The sequence below is a fragment of the Lepisosteus platostomus genome, chromosome 4 (assembly GCF_059453375.1).
Source record: "Lepisosteus platostomus isolate fLepPlt1 chromosome 4, fLepPlt1.hap1, whole genome shotgun sequence".
Taxonomy (NCBI): domain Eukaryota; kingdom Metazoa; phylum Chordata; class Actinopteri; order Semionotiformes; family Lepisosteidae; genus Lepisosteus; species Lepisosteus platostomus.
The window spans coordinates 49,675,639-49,699,693 of NC_142614.1; the positions used below are offsets into that span (position 1 = coordinate 49,675,639).

The window sequence follows — 24,055 nt, forward strand, 5'->3', positions numbered from 1 at the left end:
AGGGATAATTTTGTGTACTTTGTGAGAGTTTTTGTTTTTGCTTGGGAATTTGGAAATCTGTCATATTGTATGACAGATTTTTTTCTTTCAAAAAAGAAATATTCATAGGGCCAAATTGAAATGATAAATGCTTGCATGCAGGAATCGAAAAAATTAGATTGCTGCAAACAATGGGTCATTGCTTTTTATAAACTTTAACATAACCTGATTTAGCACAGTGTCCGTCAATAATTTGTGATTTACCCCCAAATCCACTGTTATAGTATGGGTTTCATTCATATAGATGCAGATTGATGCTGAATTTTGTTTAATTGCACAGTAGATTTAAATGCACTTCATATGGCTACATTGTTTTAAGTATATTAGGATTCTATCTCCAAAAATACTGCATTCTTTCATTTCCTGATCGTGTAACTAATGTATTATTGCCAATGTTGTCACTGCATCCTTAAATACCCATCCTGGGAGAAGGAGGGAGTTCAGAGAAGCTCAGACAGGAAATTCGGTGCTGATTGGAAGAGAGGTGCCTCTCTCACACATGGCCATAACTAGCCTACAGGCGCTGTGAAGTCATGCAAGTCTTCTGAAAGTTTTGCTGCTGAAAGCCAAGGAGCTGTGGTTCGCTAATCCTAAATCTGCTCCCTGCAGAGCTGAGCGAATTGTGCAGCACCACTTTGGGAATCCTGGTCATATCACAAGCTGACTGACTCAGACTAGGAGCACAGTGTCTGGATCACAGAGCTCCACCTCTGTGGAGTGTGCATGCTTTAACTGGCTGAGCCACATAAGGAATTCCAAGCCTTTCTTGTTTTGAATTGTTCACATGCACATAGGGATATATTTGCACAAGAAGCCTTAGGTGGTCTAAGATTTTAAAGCACGGGAGAACGTGGTGAAGATCATTATATAATCCTTTGCAACGCTTATTCATATGCAAATCTATTAATACCAAAAAATGAAGCTCTAACGGTAAGCTTTTTTTAACATGCTTATAATATATCTGTGTTTTTATTGGTATACAGTTAAAATAAACTGCAGGGTACTTCTTTAATCAGTAGATCACGAAGTAGCTTTCCCATTTTTAATATGAGAAATGATTTATAGCTTTCTTGTGAGAAAATTTGATTTGTTTTAATTGAATGACCCAGCCAAAAAAAAAAAACATTTTAGAAAATGAAATGCAATCACAGCATAAAAGCTCTTCAAACGTCAGAGACAATCCTAGAGCAGATGCATCAGTCCTTAATAACCAGCAATGCAGTTCTAGAAATTTACATGTATATGGGGGGGGTGAAACAAGAGATAGAATCAGCACTTTGTAAGTAGATATTCTTGTGCAATTTCTTATTGGTTGAACATTTTGTTAGTCCTTGAAAACCAAATTACATTTTCTAAATGTATAAATATCGCCTCTTTGAAATAACCGATTCACTAATCTATGTCAAACTGAAATGATAACTTATTCTATTCCTCTGGCCTTTTAAACATTACAAAATTGTGAATATTTTTTTAGATGTAACCAGTGGTATCACTTTGTATGTGTAGTATGCAATACAGACCTAGTGTTTTTAGGGAACTTTAATATGTTCAAATCAGAAAAAAGCTACTGTATTGCAGAGTTTAGCCGTGTTTGACATGAATTGCTGCTTCAGTGTGTTCCTGGTTCTTAATCAGCATCACCCATCTGCTTGGTGTTTAGCAGACACAGATGCTGATTATGTATTGCTCTTTCAACATTCAAAAAGGATACCCTTTGGAAAACTAAGTCCCTACAGAAATCAGATAAACTTGCACATGGTTTAGTCTGTCGACTTTGTCATTTAAAATGTTTGTACAGTATTTCTAAAGTATTTTGTTTATTTTAAAATTCATAAATGACCATTGGTTAATAGAGGAGAGAGTGCATACAAATCTTTCTGAAATTATAAGGAAAACAGTGTTCTGTGTTAAACAGTCTCTTGCTGTACATCTCGTTGAAATAAGGTGCTGAAATTCAGTAGCAGGAAGGCACAGACAAGAGTTTAAATAAAACACTGCCGCATTGTTATAACCTTGTTCTCATTGGTGAATGCATTCTTTACATCAGTCACATTTTTTCATGACTAAATAAAGTGTTTGTGAACGCTGATCCTGGCACTCAGATGAGGGTAATTTATTACACTGATGGAGTTTTACATTGTGTAACTGATCTTTTTACAATGCAAACACATGAGGAAGTATTTGTATTTCTTTTTTCAGGACGAATACATCAGGCTATGGTCACATCCTTGAATGAAGACAATGAAAGTGTCACGGTTGAATGGATAGAGAATGGTGACACTAAAGGAAAAGAGGTATGTTTCCATATTTGTCCCGATGAACAGTTTCATAAAGTTTTTTTGTACAAATGTGTGCGATATAATATTTAGTTAAGGATGCAATGGGTAATGGATAGCTACCTATCCTTTGTTTAATGGTATTCAGCCGTATTCCTGACATATTATTTAGAAAATGCACACTTAGGAAAATAAAACAGCCAGTTGGTTAATCAGCTTTGGTATTAATTGTGTTTGGGCAAAGCAGATAGATGTTTTGCAGTGGATTATTCTTTCTATGGAGTCACCAGTTTGTGTTAACAAGGGTCACATTCCAGGTCTCTATATGTGGTAAATGTTCTGCAGATCTTAGAGCAGTGGAGAAGGTTTGACTTCATTTGTCAGGTTTAAGCCATAAGTAATAAACCAGTTTAAGACTTTTCTTGAGGCCTTCTGAAACTGATCTGAAAACATCGAAAATACCTGCTGGATGGTGGCTCTTCAAGAGTGGATTTAGGAATCTCTGGTGAAAAGATTGTAAAATGATAAAGCAGCGATTTGAATTCACAAGAATGATTTGTTTAAAATGGGATGATTTTATCTTTTAATAGATTGACTTGGAGAGTATATTTGCACTTAACCCTGATATCGCCCCTGATGAAGACATTGCTCCTAGTCCTGAAACCCCACCTCCACCAACGCCAAGCTCTGTGAAAGTTAACAAGATAGCAAAGGTTTGTCTCTTGCATGATGGCCTACAGTATATTTCCTTGTGTTTAGTGGCAGAGATGTCTAAAATGGCCTTTGAAAATTTTAAGACAGTGAAGAAGACAGTAAAGGATAATCTTGCACTTCTGTTTTAGTTTAGCTGGGGCTACCTAATACTTAATTGTAGGAAACACTCTTTTCTACAGCTTTTATGTCTTTTTTTCTTTCATTTTTGTTGTTCTTTTTGTATCCATAGACAAGGTGAAGTTAAATGTACAGAAGAGTAAGGATATGTTGAGTGAGATGGACGAATATAAAGCTAATTTTATTTTAAGTATTTCAAAGCATCGAGGAAGCGCAGTGGCCCTTCTGGAATGCCTATGTTCCTCACCTTCCAGGTTCACGACTGTATTTGTAATTTTAACGAGATGTTTATGGGTCTTTAAAAGCCTAACTACTGGGGTGTGAATAAATATGGATTTCTTACTTTATGAACTTGAATTAATTATATATAATTATTTATGAGTTAATTGTAATGATATTGTTTCCTTTTTAAAGAAGGAAACATTATCCTATATGTATATATTTATGTTATTTGATGTTTGTTGTTCATATTTCATGATACTTTTTGAAGGGAACAGTATCCTTAATGTTTTATGTCCCGAAAAGCTATTAATGGTGCCACTTTTATTTTTCTAAACTTTTATTTACAGAATCGAAGAACACTAGCACCCACAAAAAATGAAACACCTTCCAGAGATAACAGAGGTAAAGGTTTGCAGCACTACTTTGTTCATTATGTCATTTTAATTTTAAAGGCTTCATGACTGTGCTGATATTGAGCCATATTTTGATTTTGAGCATTTAAATAATACTACTACAAAACTGCCAGCATCTATCTCACCCTGCAACTCACAACTGGCAGCCCACTGAAGCTCAGCAGGTGTGACCCCGGTCAGTACCTGGATAGGAGACCTTCTGGGAAATCTAAGGTTTCTGCTGGAAGAGGTGTTAGTGGGACCAGTAAGGGGACGCCCAGTCTGTGGTCTGTGTGGGCCCTAATGCTCCAGTATAGTGATGGAGACACTGTACTGTAAAAAGACCAAACAAGGATGCCATCCTTCTGATGACATGTAAAACTGTGGTCCTGAGTCTCTGAGGTCATTACAAATCCCAGAGTGTAGGGAGTCGGGGTGTTACCCCGGTGTCCTGGCCAAATTTCCCATTAGCCCATTAGCCTTTACCAATCACACCAACCTCCATATTTAAATTGGCACCAGTCAATGGTGGTAAAGCTCTTTGAGTGGAGTGTCCAGAAAATCACTAAATATGTGTATAAAATAATATAAGATGAATGCATATTTAAGTACAGGGCTTTACAAAAGTATTCAGACGCTTGCACAATTTTCACATTTATTTGCTTTAAAGTTTGCAGTCATGATATTTTAGTATCAATACTTTTATGTAGGACCAGGTAAATGTTTATTCCACGCTGAAAGGGAAATAAAAAAGGGACGCACCATTTCCACTGCGGAACCTTCTTCAGGTGTGTGGCTCCACAGCCGAAACGTTGTCTCTTTTCTTTCCCTTTAAGCGTGGAATAAGCATTTACCTGTTCCTTTGCAGCCTCTGTGTGCTGACACAGCTCCCTACTTATACTTTTATATATTCAACTTGCTCCAATCGTTCAAAGGAAAAAACTAAAGGAATTAAATAGGTATTCAAACTTATGGGTAACTTGAGAGACAACAAGTACAGTATATAGAAAGCAAGGGCTTTCTTCAGGTAATATCCCAGCATGCTTATGGTCATATAAAAAAGTGCTGGACAGGCCTGTTTGCCCATAGTTCTGGCTAGCATGGTTGCAAGAGGAGTCCTCAGTGGCTTTCAAAGAGGGTTGACTGTTGAGGTACATTTGGTAGGAACTTCAGAAACCCAACAGCACACCATGCAGATGTTTCATGAGCAGCAATGCCTAATCTGATGTCAGCATGGAATTGAGGGAATTATATCATCATCAAAGGGTAACGATGGGCAGATGTACATCCTCCAGGATCATGATACCTGTGCATCAGTTCAGATTGCAAGGCAAAACAGGTTAGCTGCTGAGTAGAAACTGTTCAGCACGCTTGCGGGTCCAGTGGTTCAGAGAGCACAGGCAATAAGCTATTAAGCAGTGAAGAAATGTGTTATTGTCAACTGAATAATTTGTCACCATATTCTTGACAAATGGACAAGTGCACATGTAGCACCATCTTAAAGGACTCTACAGCCCTGAGTACTTGGATACCACCAGTGAAGGGTTTGTACAGTGTGGATGCACTCATTCCCTTGGAAGGAAAGCTCAATGCTCACTTTCTAGCTGCTGGGAAGTGTGTATTCCAGACTGACTTTTCCCGCATCTACAGAGTTCGTGTGATCACAATGACTGATGTTATCCATATGTCCATATGTCAAGGTCCACCAGATATTGAATCCATGGATCTGAATAGTTATGCAGTCGACAGATCTTTATAGTTTTTAAAGAATGTTTATAAGTATTTCTTTTTTAAGTTCACAAAATATGACCATAGGAAGACTCAAAATACATTTGCATAGCACTGTAGATGTCTTCATGAACATATGCACTTACCGGTCCACTCATGACTTTATTTTGCTTTGCAGTTGGGTCTGCTCGAGCACGGCCCAGTCAGCTTCCAGAACAAGCACCGCAGTCTGCAGCACAACAGCAGCAACTGCAGTCGCAGCAACAACAGCAGCTGCAGCAGCAGAATGGTAGTATTACAGATATTTCACCAACTCAACAAGCAAAAAAGGAATTTGGTCTTCCTTGTATGTAAACATTTCTCTTTCAGGGTGTCAAACCATGTTATAACTGTTGGTAGTATTTGTTTTTCAGTTTTTTTAGGTTGGGGAGAATAATAACAGTAGTCAAATGCTTTCTTTATCTCCTTTTGTGAAATTGTTCATAGCAATCCATTTGACGGCACTTTGAAGTTCCACCAGTAATATCTACATGGGCTGAGCAGGCGCAGTTGCATAATGTAGCTTCCCTTTTTAGATCTTGGTTTAACCAAACAATAAACGAATTACAGCTTAGTCTCAGTGTGCGGCTATTTCCTAAATTCTCAGTGTAATGGTCGATATATATTTATTTTCTCTCGCAGTAAAAGCTTATGATTTAAAGGGAAATTGCCATAGTACCAGAGTAGAGCAGCATACACAATCACAATAAGGATTTGTGAAATAGGATTGGGAGAATAATCTTTTTAATCTTTTATGGTTAAACACTTTGTATATAGCTATATCATTAAAGTGCATTTGAATCCATGTGAAAATAGTACGTGTGTGTAAATATGAGGATGTCTGAATAACTCATTCCCACGATAATGTATTTATTTGTGCTTAATTACTTACATTTAGTTTCAAAACTGGTTCAGACATGTGTTTCATCATTAAATCAGGAATATCAGAAATCTGTGCCAAGCTTTTGATTTAACAAGTCCGCTGCATTTTACTATTGGTGCAGATTTTCTCCCTGAAACGTGTTTCTTTAAAGAGACCGGAAGGAGAGAAAGCACTGGGTGCCACATTAGGATTCCCTGGCTTCTTTTAAACAGACAGCTGGATGGGTTCCTTGTGGGACTAGTTCTTAGAAACCAACGAAGCTAGATTGATTGATTGAATGGCCTCCTTTTCATCGGTGTCCATTTTTATATATGTGTGTTCTTGTTTTCAAATGGACACTTGGCCCTCAGACTTGACAAAACGCTGTCATGAGATGATTCTCTTACTACTCATGTAGCGAAGTCAACACTGACTTCGCAACCAAGTACAGTAACTAAATGTCAGAATCTGCGGTTCCTCTCATAATAATTGGGATTACTATTACACTGTTTTAAAACTAGCCCTAGACCTGGTAGGTGGATAGAAATTAAACATTTGTTTTTTAAGTGTAACTTTGCCTTTTTCTGTTTTGAAGAATGTAGAAGAATTTGTTTAAATAAAAACTTAATTGGTACTTTTCTGGAGTATTTTAAATGTAAAATTGAGAGCTGTATTTATAACAGTAAAGTCTCTTAACTTCTAGTCAAACTCTGCAATTACTTTCTCAAGTAATTAGGCAAGAGTAAATTAAATATTTTTTGTGTATTTAAGTAGTGAATAAGAGGGAGTTAGTAGTGTTTAGTATTTTTTAATAATTCCACTGATTTTTTTAAAAATCTGATTTTTGTTTCTCTTCCTTGTTTCTGTTTCCAATGTCTGTGCATCTTATTAAAACCTGTCAGCTCTCTTGTTGATTTGCAGGCTGGTCAGAATGGTAACCGTCATTTGTTTGAACAGGTTAAAGGGTCCTGTTTCAGTGTGGCTGTGTAAAGGGAAGAATGCTTGTTCTCGCTGAAGAACACATATCTTGAGGCTGTCCTGTCTGGCACAGAGAACAAGTGGGCTTTTAAATAGTTTGCCAGACACATATCTGATGATGCTTTATGTAAAGATGCCCTGAATCTAAAAAGAAGCCATTTTATCATAATTCAGTGGAATGTTTGTTTTTTAGCTCGCAGAAAATCTAACTGTGTCAAGGAGGTAGAAAAACTGCAAGAAAAAAGAGAAAGAAGAAGGTTACAGCAACAAGAACTGAGAGAGAAAAGAGCACAGGTACATTTTCTGTTATTAAAAGTGTTAGATTTTAAGATATTTTCAGGGAGGGGATTTTGCTTTCTGTAAATTGTGGTTGTGGTTCAAATTGGCAATATAGGGTTTGAAGAATTTTACACATTGAGACTTTATCATGTTATCCAGTTAATCTGCCTAAAATTTCTAAACTTTTGCAGCGGTTTTTTATAGCACTTTGAAATCTATGGCGTATAAATTAAGTACATTTTGTATTTCAGAACTATTTTTCTATTTTTGCCATAGTTTCAGTGTATAGTTTAAGTATTTCTTCACATTTAGCCTACCTTTGCTGTAAAAAGTGGAATTAAAATCTATGCTTGCATTTATATGTAAACCTTTATTTTTTAGGGAACTAGGGCGTAGGTATTTTTTTTCCTATTAGGTAGAGAATATGTAGAACTGTTTTGAAGTACACTTCTAGAATTCCCAACTTCACCTGAACCTTTGAGCTTTAGTAAGAAAAAAAATGAATTTTTGCTTTAAATCTGTTTTTTTGTATCTGTTCTATGCCGTAATTTTTTTTCTTTATGTAACTGTCCTGTAAAAGACGAGACATTGGCTGGGTTTTAGATTAATGCCTTAGGTTTGTGTTATGGCAGTTTGGAGACAGTTTAAACTGCTGCCTGTTTCTGTTATTGAGTTTAATCCCCATATGTAGCCCTGTTGAACTGTTATGTTGAAATTTTTTATTACATTTTAATTGCTTTCCTGTAGGAAGTTGATGCTACAAATCCAAACTATGAAATAATGTACATGATCAGAGATTTCCGGGCAAGCCTTGATTACAGACCATTAACAACTGCTGATCTGGTAAGAACGTGCTTTCTAACTTTTCACTATTCAATGACAGTGGTGCCTTGTCGGGATATTTTAATTTCAGGTTAAGGACATTTTCTTAAATCTACTCTTTTCATTTAAGGTAAAACATTACATGGAAAATTAAAATTGTTTGAAATAGTTTAGTTACAGATACATAAACACCAGCACTCATTTCAAAATTAAATTCACATTTTCTTAACACGTTCACATGCTCATTCCTTGTAAAATCAATATCTCTGTTTTTTAGATTGAAGAGCACAGGATATGTGTATGTGTAAGGAAACGTCCACTTAATAAGAAGGGTGAGCTGATTTATTCTTTTTTATCCCTCTATTAAAAGGAGTTAACATTTTCACTTGTATAAAAATTCAAGCCAGTGGAGGGCCTAACCAAGGCATTGAAAGCTTTTTATTTTATTTGTTTTTCCTAAAAATAATCCATTTGTTTTTCAATTAAATATAATTGGTTAAAAGATCTTATTAAAGGTGGAAAAAGGTCTGACATGATTTCTCTTGATTTCAGCCTTTACATAAAAAAAGCTGAAAATTCAATAAGGGTGTGTAGACTTTTGGTGTCCCCTGTACATATATGCAGCGTTAACTATAGATCTGTATAAAGTACACTATTAATTTGTAGAAGTGAATGTACTATGTAGATGTTGCTATGCATTGTAATATAAAAATCTGTCTTACTGATTAGGATACAACAGGTTTTCTGCTCCTGCTGTTTATTGTCAGAAGATATTGCTATTTCTAAAACATAAGGAACTTTAAAATAACCTCTTTCAAATCAAATCTTTCAATTCTAGTATGTAACCAAGTCAGTAATATCCTGTACACAATTTCAGAAATGACCTTGAAGGATCTTGATGTCATCACTATTCCCAGTAAAGATGTTGTAATGGTTCATGAACCGAAACAGAAGGTGGATTTAACAAGATATTTGGAAAACCAAACCTTCCGCTTTGACTACGCCTTTGATGATACCACTACAAATGAAATGGTTTACAGGTATTTTAATTCACAATTTAAAGTTCCAAAGAGGCAAATGCTTTTTTAGAAGCAGACTTGTATGGGACTGTACAGTATTACAAAATATCCCGTATACTTGGAATGAACTGCATCATTTTACACATAAGACAACAAGGGGTTTCGAGAACTGTATTAAGGTAGGTTTGAGTGTCTTTTTCATATCGATTCTATATTTTCTGTTTTTTTTTGGTAGGTTTACAGCCAGACCTCTTGTGGAAACTATATTTGAGAAAGGAATGGCAACGTGTTTTGCTTATGGACAGACTGGGAGTGGGAAGACACATGTGAGTTTTTGGTTTATACCAATTTATGTTTTGATAGTTTTCTTCCTTAATAATAATCATCATAATAATCAGGACCTCGGTTTTACACAGATCGTAGGTCCCAATAACACCTCTTCCAGCAGCAACCTTAGCTTTCCCAGAAGTCTCCCATCAAGGTGAGCTTAGTCAGTATACCTGCTGAACTTCAGTGGGTTGCCTGTTGTGAGTAACAGGGTGATATGGCTGCTGGTTATATTTATATTTATATAGCTGGCTATAATTATTGGCAGTAAATGCCTTTAGTATATTTTGTTATGATGTAAATGCTAACATTGACATTAAATATTTTTATTCATTGTTGTTTTGTGATTGTTTTGCCCACCGTGATCCTCCAAAACTCTTATTTCATGTTTTGAATCATATAGTTTTCTTAAATGTTCCTGGACAAACTCCTTTATCAATCTTTGAATTTTATTGATATTTGCCAATTATCAGTCATTAAGTGTTGGGAATATTTCTGGTTATATGTTTGGGAACAAAATAAATGTCTCATGACAGACTTTCTCTTTTTCAGACAATGGGTGGTGATTTTTCAGGAAAGAATCAGGATTGTTCTAAAGGAATATATGCACTTGCAGGTAAGTACAACTTAAACGCCAAAGAAAACTGAGTTCAGATTTTGTTTACTGGTGCTAAACTAGGCTTTAATGTTTTTGCAGCGCGAGATGTATTTCTGATGCTCAAGAAACCGAACTACAAGAAGTTAGATCTTCAAGTGTACGCAACATTTTTTGAAATATACAGTGGAAAGGCAAGTAATAGTATTTTCTCCTAATATGAGTCCCCTTTGTATGCTGGACATTGCTATTTTACAGCAATTGCAAAACCTTTCCCTATTTAGACCCAGATTTTTTCAATTAACATTTGCATTAGGTGAAGTAGGAGAGACAGTGTGGACATGACCGCATAATGGCACTTCTACACAAGATCATGCCACAGTATTTTATGGTTCGTATGCGTAGTCAACACCTAAGGATAAAAAAGAAAAAAAAACAATATTAGTAAGTAAGAGAATTTGATTAAATTCAGTTTATTCTGAAGGGAATGGAATAGTTGTTCACAAAATTCTGTTCCCTTTCTTTCCCATCCATAAAGAAAGCTGAAGTACATTAATCATTGTTGCAGAATTTGGTGTAGAGTGACTCTGCATGTTTTTGGGGCTATACTATGAATATTAATTGATAATGTATTTCCTTAGATGCTTTGAGAAATAATTTGAAAGAACATCAATGTTGGGCCTTAGATACAGTATATTTAGGGATGCTGTTTTTATTTTATAAGATTCATTTGTGAATGTTTTTCTAAATCAAGAAAATGATTGGCATGTTTGCATCTGATGCTAGCTCTTGGATTGCTGGTGCTTAAGTTTTTCTTCTGTGTTTAACTTTGAAGGTTTTTGATTTGCTGAACCGGAAAACCAAACTCCGAGTTCTGGAGGATGGAAAACAGCAGGTTCAAGTGGTAGGATTGCAAGAACGAGAGGTGAAATGTACCGAGGACGTATTAAAACTCATTGAAATAGGCAACAGCTGCAGGTATGACTAGAGTTTTATGTCAAGGCTGCTACATGCTATGTATGCACTGTACCTTAATTTAAAAAAAATCTTTTTTAGTTTTGAAAAGGCTTGTAGATACTGCATACTAATCAGACTTGTAAAGCTGTGTAAAACTCCAAGAGGATTAAGTGCTTGGTGGTGATGAGTTTTCTTGATGATTTGTCTCTGTGACGCTAACTCATATTAGCATATTAATCTTTTAGGGTATTAAATACTGTTTACGTGACACTTAGGGTTTATATTACTGAAAGCTAACTTCAGCATTTTACTTTATTTGATGTGACATTTAATAGATAGCTACTTTAATAGTTGTTTAATGTAACCTTTGTAGTCATTTCATTAATGCAGAGAATCTGTTTTCAGAAAGTCTTTTCCATAATTTCACACTGAATATGTCATTCTTTGTGTGTAAATTCATGGTTTTGCATGTTGTATGTTTTTTCAAAAGCCACTTCGAAACCTGTGAATGTTTCTTTAGTCGGTTGTTTGCAGGTAATAAAAAAAAAAACATTAGAATAAGTTTACTGCAATATTTACTGAAATGTGTATATGCGACGGACTTGAAATTTGAATTTTTGTGAGGGGTTTATTTGTAGTTTTAAACAGGCACCTTTTCCATTAGATTTGATCAAACTTCAGTTTCAGGCTGAAGTTTATTTTTTACTGCCTGTTGCTTTGCTTTTGTCTTGAGGTGTAATCGTTCTTAAAATGTTGTTCCACAGGACATCTGGGCAGACATCTGCTAATGCTCACTCCTCAAGAAGCCATGCAGTATTTCAGATTATCTTGCGGAGGAAAGGCAAGATGCACGGCAAGTTTTCTCTGATAGATCTGGCTGGAAATGAAAGGGGAGCAGACACCTCAAGTGCAGACAGGCAAACCCGCCTGGAAGGTGCTGAAATTAACAAAAGCCTTTTGGCACTGAAGGTATGTAAAATGTCACATTGCTGGGATAACTTAAGCTGCAGGTTCAGTTCCAGAGGTGACATATACAAAATATACTATCTGAAACGTCCACCTTAAAAAATCTGAACATCTTATCGAGTTATCGCTTTCTAAAATATGCCCCGATTTTTTTGAAATATTAAAGAATTTCTGTTAAATTTGTACAGGCAATCCTTTTCTCCCTACTGCTAATTTTTACTGACTGTTATCTATATATTTTGGACAAGAGTTCAGTCGACGCAAGTGTCTGCTTGCAGGGCAGGACACATCCTATAGTAGGCTGGGCAAACGATTTTTAAAATTTTTTAAAAATAAATAAATAATGAGATATAATGATGTGTTCCTGCTTAACTTAGACATTGCACGACTTTAAAACATATAAAAACAGGTTTCGAGAGTTAAAAACCACTTTTTATGCGCGAAAAATGGGTGATTTTTCTTCCTCATGATCAGCTCAGAATCTTTGTGTACGCTGTAAGGTTTTTACTTCTTAGTTAAACGTTTAAAATACACGAATTTCATAAAGACAACACACGTTTCGAAGAGAAAAAATCCCATTCTTTTCTCTTCCTGGTTTGTGAAACTGATCAGCAGGTCTTTTTTTCCCAATCAGAGGCTCTGAAAATAGCGTACCGCCCGCTGTGCTCCGTCAGAGAGGGGCGCGGCACCGAGAGAGGGAGGAGGCGCGGAGCTCAGCAGTACAGAACGAACGTTCTGCTGCCTGGAGCGCTTATGGCAGCGATCGCGTCTGCATTTATAACTTAGTTTTTAAAATTAATCAAGCAATATGAACCATCTCTTTTTACTTTTAAGTCACTAAATTATCATTAAGCACAGCTTTCTCACCACTTAGACTACTTTTTGATACCATCCTTAGACAAAGCAGAAACTTCTTGTTCTGTCTAATGACATTACAAGTGGAAAGATTACAGATTTTAATCGTCTTTAATTTTCTTACGTTATACATTTTAGAAACGTTTCATCCATACAAACACCACAAAACTATTCTCGATTGTATTTCTGAATGGTATGTTACACTTAGTTCACTGTTTTAAATACATCTAATTAAGAAAGTTAGGTGTTAGCATAAACTATTAGCAATCAATATTAAATTTAGCACTGTAATAATTTGTTGCACTTTCCCCCGCATCTTGTAAAAATATATTTTCATTGTTCAGATATACATTAAATCTGACTATCATATAATAAGTTAAATACAAAACTAAAGAAAAAATAGGGTTAAATATAATTCAAAATATTTTGCTAACAATGTTAACTGTTTATAAATAATAAATTGTATTAACTAAAGAGTAGGATGGCACAGTTGTTAGTATGCTTTTTGTTTTGTTTCTTTTTCATAAATACAACAGTAGTACCTGATGTCTCAGTGGCTTTCAAAATTAAATTTTGCGTGCAAACCTGTGAACTAGAAAGATTACTAAGATATCCATCCATTTATAATGGTGGCAAAGTGGTTAGCATTGCTATCTTGGAGCACTGGGGTCCTAGGTTCAATTCCTGCCATCCTGTGTGTGTGGGGTTTGCATGTTCTCTCTGGGTTACATGGTTTTTCTCCATATGTGTGATATGACTCCCTCTCGCACTCCAAAACATACTGGTAAGTTAATTGGTTTATGGGAAAACTGGCCCTGGTGTGTGTGTGTTTGTGTCTGTCTGTCCTGTGATGGACTGGCGCTATGTCCAGGGTGTATTCTGCCTTGTGTCCGTTGCTTACTGGGATAGGCTCCAAATCCTCTGTACTGGATAAAGAGATTAGAAATGGATGGAAGTAAAGGCACTGTGTGGATGGAACTATACACAGTGTTAGAAACCCACTATGAAATGGCAGCATCTCACTGAAAATAAAATATTTTATAGTGCTGGCTTAAGGAAACAGCCTTTCCACCTCTCTTGCACATCAGTATCCATACCTAGTTATTTAAACAAATTGCCTCTAATTATAAACATTTTAATATGCTGGCTCTGTGGATCCGCATCAGCTATGTTTGCCCATTCCTTCAATTCATGTGCATCCAACACACAGTTCAATGCTAGCAACTACACTAAATCTAAAATACAATCCTCATTTCAGTATCTATGTAAACATACAGTCTGTTAACTTCATCATCTTCATCAAAAGTATGCCTAACCCCATTAGGAAGTGTTCTTGTTATCAGTGTATTCCTCAGCTATCCCAACATTATCTTCTTACCAACATCTCTAGTTTTTTATCCTGCAATAACTCAGCCAACACTTAAATCTCCAAAAGCTGCTTGTGTTCATTTCTTTAAATCACAAATATCATGTGTAAATACTGTCCATGTAATACTCTGCATTGTGGAATAATAGTTTATTTTAAAGGGAACTAGAGAAACTAAGAACTAGAGAAATCAAGAAAGGCTTTTTTTTCTAGAATTAATAAATGCACATCCTGTTCACTGGGGAAATTAAATCCACACTGAGCAATCTTCAATATGTTCAGAATATGACAGCGAGAATCCTATCAGGGATGCATTACACCTGTTTTCAAGTCCTTGCATTGGTTACCTATCAGGTTTCGAGTCAACTTCAAAATCCTCATCCTCATTCAGTACCTACAGTATATGGCTTATTTTCTGTCTACTCCCCACCTTTGTCCGTCTGACTCTGGTCTTCTAGTTGTCCTCAAGAACATCTACATTCTGTGGGTGACAGGGTCTTTTCTAGCTGCACCCCAGAGCTCTCAATTTGTATTCCCAGTGATATCAGTCACGTACCCTGAGTGCATTTAAATCTAACCTCAGAACCTTTCTTTTCAGAAGACTTAGTGTCTGTATCTGCTTCATTTTCTAATTTTGGCAGCACCTCTAACTGCTTGTCTTTCTTATATGTATTTACTTTGTAATCTGTGGTCCTTGTATCTGTTTTTATATCTACTGTATTGCTTTGAGATGCCACTTTTAAAGGTGATATATAAAATAAAGTTTTTTATTATTGTTATAGAGAAACATGATCAGTTTTCCCTGGTTCAAATAAAAAGATCTAAAGTATACTAGTTTGTCACTCTTCTCATTCCCTTTGCTAAATAACTTTTCATACTAATCTGATCAATCTAACTGCCTGTTTTCTGTGCTTTCTCTATCCTGCTAGATTTGCAATTATTCTGAATATTTTCTTCTTGAAATAACTCATTTCTAAATACCTTTTTTCACTGTTAACATCTTGCAGCAACTCTGCGACAAAATATACACTTAGCACAGTTCATCCTGTTACCAACATTGAATAAAAAAATCTTAAGATTTCTATATTTATGTCTTTATTAAGTGGTTTCATTAGTGACAAAGGCTAAACTTTCTTGGAAAAATGTATTTTATGTGTTGCGGAAAAAACTGACTTGCTTTAACAAAGTATGTTTACAAATCCTTTCACCTGGCAATCTACCTGAATGCCCAACTATCTGAGAAGCCCTCCATGAAACCATGGTTGCTATCATTTAGGGCTTATTGACAGAATTGCTGTTTTTTATGCATGCTAATTTTCTGATTCCTCACTCTGTTTCATGTTTATAGATAAGACTTTATTGATCGTGAAGGGAAATTGATGTACATGATGAACATGTTTGCATGTTCTTTTGTAACATACACCTTTTTGTGATTTTTTTTGTATATCTTAGCAAGTGTTCCTGCATCCCTCTTCTGCACTATAGTCATGGCTTTTTTTCTGTTTGCTTATTTCAAAGCAACACCTGCTCCATTTCTAAAACTTTTTACTCATGTGCATTTTTGTATTTTTTACACTTCTAGCACTTTAACATCCTGAATTTTCATTTGCCTTAATTTGTAGAATGAACTTGAGTTTTAGCCTAAAAAAGTTTTCATTATCTTTTGTTTCTTGTCCTACAACTGTTATTATTGATCACTGAATTATTGTTCTTGACATGACTTCATTCAGCCTTTCCTGAACGTCTATGACAGGCAGAGAGAGTGCTGTTTCTGGTGCGATCTTTTGCAGCTGACATTTCACTGTTTTAAACTAACAAGAAATTAGATTGCTCATAGATCACTTATCCTATATAAACACAGCGTAATTGCCCTCCGAAAATCCTCTTTTTCTTGTTCGTTTTAGAGACCTTGATCGAAACTGATTTTAGATGTCAGAAAGGATTTATTTTCTCTGTATTTCCTACATTGCTTTGTCAAGATTTTAACTTTATATCTAGGCTCAGATTTCAACTATAAATCGTACAGTAATTAATAGCAGTAAATACTGATGTTTTGCGCCCTCTTACCACAAAAAAATATATGTTTTGTAGCTGGGATGAACTTTATTTAGCACGCGTAGCTACTCCGATTCGGACACGGACGGTTAAACATGGCGGCAAATCAGACACCCGGGGGGGGGCGTCTTCTCACCTCCATAACTAAAATGCCAAATAGGAGTGGCTTAAGCGACATACACAGTCGTGTAACTGACAGTTTGAGGTAGCCTATCGTGTAAATTTCGCTTTGTTGCTGATAGGTTAAGCTTTCGAAACTCTGCCCCAAAGTCATGTGACTGATTTTTTGCCCTGTTTTGTTGGTTAAACGCAATGATCACAAGCACCACCATGGTAACTGGGATGTGTAGTTTTTAATTCCGTTTGAATTATAACTGTACGTACTGTCTTCATATTTGGCCAGGGCTTTAAAGAGAAGGCGCGCCAAAAAGTTTCGGTGCCGTCGTCTCCGCTTTAAAGGTACCCCCGTGCTGGAAGAATTTGACCTCGAAACGTTTGCCCAGCGTACCTATAGCTCAGTGGTCAGAGGTTGTAAAAAAATCAGGCTGTGCCAATTGCTGTCTGTGATAAGGAATCCTAGGGGCTGAACAAAAATGTGTAACATTACGAGGGGTACAAATGCCCAGGGGATATTTTGGTGTCCAGTGTAAGTTGTCTCCTCCAGTGGGACTGGCTGGATTATGTGTGATTCTCTGTGCTGCATTTGATATGCTGGTACAAAATCTCAAAGGCATAAAATGGACTTTGACAGCAAGAACATCTGTCTGCCAAATCGGTATACAGCAGTAGTGCTAAGCTTTAATGAGCAAATGCAAGGTTAATCAAATGGGACTAGGCCATTCCAAATAATAGTTAACATTACATTGCAAAGTTAACAATTTAGCTCTATTAGTATATTATTAATTTAGTTAACATTGCAAAGTTTACAATTTTTTTGTGTGTATTTGTAGGTAATTGTTAACCTTTGTTTTGACAGGAGTGCATAAGAGCTTTAGGACGCAACAAACCTCACACTCCTTTCAGAGCAAGTAAACTCACCCAAGTGCTACGGGATTCTTTCATAGGGGAGAATTCTCGAACATGCATGGTAAGTCAAGCCGTCTTGAAACGTATCTGTAAGTTTAACGAGTAGTGTCATTATAACAGGATGAGTTTATACAGGCACTCTAACCATGACAGCACTGCAGTCTTCCTCAGATGCGGACATGGCACATAGCACGTAATTCAGATCAATTCATTTTCTTTCCAGGTGTGTACAGCATGTTTCTGTGGAAGAGTCTTTAGATTCTCATTGTGTGCCTGTCCCAGTGATGACTAGAAAAGAATATTTACTGTGACTTTGAATTTCTTTTTTGGCTAAAAAAAAAGTCTGCATAGTTTTTTTTGTCATTGACAATATATTGACTTGCATATTTTCTTTACAGATTGCTACCATCTCGCCTGGAATGGCTTCATGTGAAAACACATTAAACACACTGCGATATGCAAATAGGTGGGTGAATGTTTGCATCTCATTTTGCAATGAGTGGAATCGGTGCAATTTTCGAAATATTGTTGCAAAGCTTTTGAAAACAAAAGCTTAGATTTGAACATATTTCAGAAATCTCCCTAGCCACCTAGTATAAAGAAAAAAAACATTTTCTTGTAATTACAGACTGTTATTAGTCTGGTTGGCATGCAGGTGTGTTAAGCTCCCAGTTAATGATCCCATTTATCCTGTCCCTGTGTGTGAAGGGAAGGTAACCTTGACAATTCCATTACATTCGATTGCTTTTTCCTTCTAGGGACTTAATTAACTGTCCACCAATCAATTAAGGCTATTAAGTACTGGTTGGGTTGATCTCCCACTTTACATGGGATGGAAGTGTGAAGGTTGCTCCCTGTGCTCTATGTGATTCATTCTTGAAGAACATAGAAAATCTACTTGTGGTCAAAATATTTTTACAGTACATAACCATTTTTAGTACCCCTTTCATTTTAATTGCCCTTTAAAATGGAAATAAAACTCATAAACCTGGCTGTGGATTAATTACGTATATTTGTGCTGTGTTGCAGTACAGCAGGAAAGTAAACACCAATTCTGGAGGCATTTAGGAATTTCAGAGTTACTCTTGAAATCTTAAAACAGTGCATAGTGGATCATTAGTGACTTTGCTATTTTTTTAACACAAGGCTGTGCTTGGGGCGTCTCTTTGCCCGAAACAGGTGTTGTGGGAAGGTGCTTGTGTGGTTATCTGTTTTGACCAGAACCTTTCCTTTCTGTTTACTGCTTTATCTCAATACTTCAGAGTAAAGGAATTTGGAATAAGTCCTTCAGACATTCCCTTCTCCCAGGGTGGCGGCAGTCGCTCTGAGCTCTCTCCTGCCTATGAGTATGATGACTTTTCTACTTCGCCCAGCAGGTGTACTTCTCCGCATTTCACAGAACCTTATTTTGTTCTCCCTTTCATTTTAATTTTTGCGGCATGGACTGCAGCGCCTCTAGACGTTCATACTTGAGTTTTTTTTTTCTTTCAGTTACATCTTTTAACTGCACTTTGTTCATTTTCTGTCTGCCATTCCAGGTGTAGCATGCATTTGTTTATCCTTTCATTTGTATCCGTACAAATGTGTTTTGTTTTCTCCTTGCTAGTTTCCCATGGCAAGCTTTACTTTTAATTTGAATTATTGTAAGACATAGGTGTGAAGAATGTAATGTCACCATATCTTGCTTTTCTAAAGAAGTCCTGGTGTTTTTTGAAGAACCAGTATCATAGAAAATACATGACATTTATAACATTTATTTCATTTGAATAACAACATCTGTCAGTTTCTTCAACAGTGCATTTTGAAGCTTTCGAAGCTTGATCCTAAATATTTAGTGTGGAATTTTTATGGAGTGTGGAATTATTATGTATGGTGTCATTACTTCAGTCTTTATCAACAAAAAATTCTATAACTACATCACAGTTAGAAAGGAGAGGAAACTGTGTAAACTGCCTCTGTCCTGTGGTCACAGAGTGAAGGAACTGACTATCGACCCGAGTACTGTCATGGAAGGACGTCCCAATATTCACGCTGTCAATCAGCTAGATCCCTTGGAGGCTCAGTGGGGTGTTGGCAGCTCTCCTCAGAGGGATGATCTAAAGCTTCTTTGTGAACAAAATGTAAGTTTTTTTTACCTAATACCTAGATGGTTACTGCTTTCCATTTTCATTATTTTCTGACAGCAACATTTTACAGACCTTGGATGTCAAAGGATCTAGAACATAAGGATATAAGAAAACAAGAAGAGGCCATACAGAGAGTCTAGCCTGTTTAGTACTTAGGCGCTAGAGGTACCAAATATTTCACCCAGCTGTTTCTTGAAAGAAACCAGGGTAATATCTTCGACAACATGGCTACAGTTTTCTTAGAAGGACAACAGATATGTTCACTTGGCTGCAGGTTATTTTGGGTGTTAATTGTGTTCTGTGATGAATTCCGGCTGCTCCCCTAGGAGGAAGAGGTCTCTCCCCAGCTGTTCACATTCCATGAGGCTGTGTCCCAGATGGTGGAAATGGAGGAGCAGGTGGTGGAGGATCACAGGGCTGTTTTCCAGGTAAAATCCAGCTGTGTTGCCAGACGTCATTTGGTATTTCATTTTTTTCATAGAACAGTTTTGTGTAGCAATGTGATTCCTGTTAAATATTTGATCGTTTTATGGATAACAATAATAATTTGCACCAAGTCATTTAAAGTCGTAAGTGGCATACCTATTTGTATTTAAAATGAGTTGACAGCACACATTAAGAGATAATGGAATTTGCTTTCTCTCTAGGAGTCTATACGGTGGCTGGAGGATGAAAAAGCACTTTTGGAAATGACTGAGGAAGTGGATTATGACGTAGACTCTTATGCCACACAACTAGAACAAATTCTGGACCAAAAAATTGACATCTTGACAGAACTCCGAGGTAATCTCAATTTAACTTTTTTTACACTTTTTTCTTATCCCTTCGCCACACTAATTTTAGTGTTTGATGCATAAAAAAAATAATAAATATGTAACAGGAGAATCTAACACTCAAGACATTTCAAGATGGAAATTGTTGGGTCAGAAAGCCTTGTTAAATTTGGACCCTTTTCTTCACAGATAAAGTGAAATCATTCCGAGCAGCTCTCCAAGAGGAGGAACAGGCCAGCAAGCAGATAAATCCTAAACGACCACGAGCCCTTTAGGATGTAGTTTTATGTTAAGGCTAAATTGAAATGGAAAATCCACTAAACTCTCTCTACTGTAAAATGATCTAATAACTGGTTGTGAAGATCCGGCTGTTTGAAAAGTAAAACTTGCTGAAATGAAGATTTCTAATGTCCACTTTCCATTGCACATCAGACACTCCCCGTTGTGTTCAGAGAAGTGCTTCTCATCCAGCAGCACAAAAAAAACAAAGGTTGGATTCCATAAGCACTTCCGTTTTTTACTTTTTATTTTAATTACCAATATATGTTTTGAGCTCCTTGCCAACATTTTTTAAAAGAAAATGAAGTAAAACTGTGGACTTTTGGCTTCCATAGTACCTGTTAATCTTGTTGGAATTTTGTTATAAAAGATTGGTGGGATAGTTTTGAAATGTATGCATGCTCAAACCAGCCGTGATTGTAATTTACCACCCATAGACATGACTGTGCTCACCTGTCAGTGCTGTATATAGCAATGTTTCTTTAGGGGGACGGCTCATTATTCTGCTAAGTCGCATAGTAAACACAGTGAATAAACTGCATTACTTGTCAGTGTTCATTTGTTTCCTTGGATCTATTTTGTGTTTTATAACACGTCTAGTTTACTTTTTGTGCCATATCATGTTTTTAAAAGGCAGTTCTGATGTGTTGCATTGAATTTCCATTTACTGTAAAAAGTTTTTCATCTCATTTTAACACTTTCTTTGTAAAAATATGAAAATTTTATCTAATGTATAGTAACCGAACACTGACTTTGGAGATAAGTTGTACTTCTAAGCATTTAGTGTGTACGCCAGATTCAATGCTGGCTAAAAGAATAAAGGTTCACTTGTATGATTTTATACTGCAATGTATGATATATTTAAAGACAATGTTTTGAAAAAAATAGAAGTATGCTAATTTGTTTTACCATTCATATATGATTCATAACTTTTTGAGGTGAAAATTTTTACTTTTTGGTATTGTTCTCACTTGTGCATATAGTTCAAAACAAGACCCCATACTGGTAATTTCCAACGGTTTTGGCTCAGTAATACATGAACAACTTGCTTCACTTTGTACTAAGTCTAACCAGACATGTCTAGTCGTTCGGTAAAGTACTGTGGTAAACTAATTTTACTAAACCTTCACTATTTCAATTGAGTCATTTCATAACTACCTTGCTTTACCTTGTATGACCCAATAGGTTCCATGATGTAAAATGTAAAGCCTCCATGCTTACAAACTCTGTAAACTTGTGAGCACTTTACTAACATAATATGGAATAAAATGAAGAAAACCCTGAATCATTATTTTGAACCTTTCTAAATCATTCCTTTTTGATTACATAAAACACTGCTGTGGTGCTATAAGACAGACGTTGGCTCTTACTGTATGGTTCTGGGACAGTGTTTTCATGTGGTTGTGAAAAAAATACAGTTGGTTTATGTAAGATCACTTAGTCGTGTATCTGGATTAGCAGCAGTATGTCGTTTTAAAATGTATATGTAGTAAGGTAGAATAAAATAAGATTATGTGACAGGTTAAAAGAGAAGCATAGTTTATATATTTGTCGACTCTTCTTTCTCAGACATGCCCAGTGAGGCAGCTTTTTACGTGATAGCACTTTGTAGCACTCAAAGCTAGAATGGATGTGGTTGATTGATTGCACAACTGTAATGTGAGAGCCTTTGCCAAATAAAACTGTTTTTAAGAAATACAGAATAGTACTAATATAGTAATTAACAGTTGATGAGTTCTTAATGGTTTTCTGTAAAAAAAAAAACAACCCTGTTTTGCAGCCATATTAACCTGTGACTGGGTAGTTGTCTTAGAGCAGTGGTTCTCAAACTGTGGTACGCGTACCGGCAGTGGTACGTGGCGTGCCGCCAAATGGTACGCCAAATGACCCTGGAACTGTGTTGTGTGCGCTGAAAAATTGGGACGGGTTTTCATATTTTGTATTTTAATACGTGTCGAATACGCAGCTACGTACTACGATATAGTGCGCGCTAATTCTTCAGTGGACACAAGAGATACTCTGTAATTCTATACCACTCTATAGGAATGCGTGCTACGGATGCAAATGACCAATTGTATTTAAAAAAGCTACTGTATCTCCAGCAAATAGGGAGAAAGGAGAATGTGCGTGATTTTGGAACAATGCTAACGTTGTAAACACAGGAATGCATAGAAATACGTGCTACGAATGCAGGTAATCTTGTGAGCACACGAAAGCGTGATAACAGAAAAATATTTAAGAACTGTTCTAATTTGAGAAAAATACACCGAGCGTCTCTGTGTTTCGCTCCCATGCGCATGAAATAAAAACTTTAAATAAGTACGGAAATAAAAACGGAAACGCGGAAAAATGCAAGCTTGCGGATTGCTAAAGCAGGTAAGCTACACTATTTTTGAAGAACCTTATTTACCATTGGCAAAAGAGCTGACACGTATTATGTGTAGAGAAAAGGCTGCTAAACAGCTCGACCTACTGCCCCCCTCCCCCTGAAAGACACAGTCATTCATAGAATTATTGAAATGAAGGATTATATCAAAAGTACACTGATAGAGCGCGTTAAGATGAGCAGATGTTTTTCAAAGCAATTAGATGAGTCTGTAGTCGATTTGGCCAATTTGCTCAATTTGCTCGTTTACGTTAGATACGAGTTTGAGGGCATGTCCCATGAAGACTTTCTGTTCTGTAAACCGCTACCAACAAGAACTACAGGAGAGCACATATTTCAGCTTCTGAATGAATTTATCGAAGAGAATGGCCTCGACTGGATAAAATGCGTCGGAGTTTGTACAGACGGTGCTAGAGCAATGACAGGCCGACATAACGGTGTAGTTGCACGAATTAGATTGGTTGCTCCAGAAATTATTGTACGCATTACAACATCCACCGCGAGATCTTTGCCGTCAAGAAAATGCCTGACGATTTAATATCTGTTAGACTCTGTTGTGAATTGTATCAAGGCTCGAAAAATTAATTCACATCTGCTTTGCTCAACTAAACAGGCTCACCCCTCTCACTGAAATGGTGCTTTTTTATTAGTTGTTGTTAATGTTTTTTTTCTGTAAAACACTTTGAGAAGCCACCTTTAAAGGCGCTATATCAAATTAAGTTTATTATTATAATATTAATTATATGTATGTGTGAGTGTGTGCACGTGCGCTCAATTCAAATGAGAATTTCTGGGGTTCCTATGAGAAGATGACTTGTAGGTGGTACTTGGACGCTTTGGTTGGATTAGGGGTGGTA

The 24,055-nt window shown here is 36.4% G+C and overlaps 1 protein-coding gene across 6 annotated transcripts in view; it reads left to right on the top strand.

Moving 5' to 3' along the window:
- Positions 1–22,097, top strand: part of LOC148673365 (kinesin-like protein KIF2A) — a 31,836-nt gene extending 9,739 nt beyond the window's left edge. For 2 of the 6 annotated variants that reach the window (XM_088629758.1, XM_088629754.1), the window contains exons 2-21: positions 2,239–2,333; positions 2,906–3,028; positions 3,716–3,770; positions 5,667–5,777; positions 7,561–7,661; positions 8,394–8,489; positions 8,746–8,800; positions 9,346–9,508; positions 9,723–9,813; positions 10,367–10,430; positions 10,512–10,603; positions 11,245–11,387; positions 12,131–12,335; positions 17,585–17,695; positions 18,033–18,100; positions 18,897–19,010; positions 19,607–19,754; positions 20,087–20,188; positions 20,408–20,543; positions 20,723–22,097. In XM_088629758.1, coding sequence (XP_088485884.1) covers positions 2,239–2,333; positions 2,906–3,028; positions 3,716–3,770; positions 5,667–5,777; positions 7,561–7,661; positions 8,394–8,489; positions 8,746–8,800; positions 9,346–9,508; positions 9,723–9,813; positions 10,367–10,430; positions 10,512–10,603; positions 11,245–11,387; positions 12,131–12,335; positions 17,585–17,695; positions 18,033–18,100; positions 18,897–19,010; positions 19,607–19,754; positions 20,087–20,188; positions 20,408–20,543; positions 20,723–20,808 — 2,159 coding nt within the window. In that variant the 3' untranslated portion in view covers positions 20,809–22,097. The remainder of the gene's footprint in view (positions 1–2,238; positions 2,334–2,905; positions 3,029–3,715; positions 3,771–5,666; positions 5,778–7,560; positions 7,662–8,393; positions 8,490–8,745; positions 8,801–9,345; positions 9,509–9,722; positions 9,814–10,366; positions 10,431–10,511; positions 10,604–11,244; positions 11,388–12,130; positions 12,336–17,584; positions 17,696–18,032; positions 18,101–18,896; positions 19,011–19,606; positions 19,755–20,086; positions 20,189–20,407; positions 20,544–20,722) is intronic. The other 4 variants (XM_088629759.1, XM_088629755.1, XM_088629760.1 and 1 more) reach the window with 2 other exon arrangements.
- Positions 22,098–24,055: the final 1,958 nt, after the last annotated feature.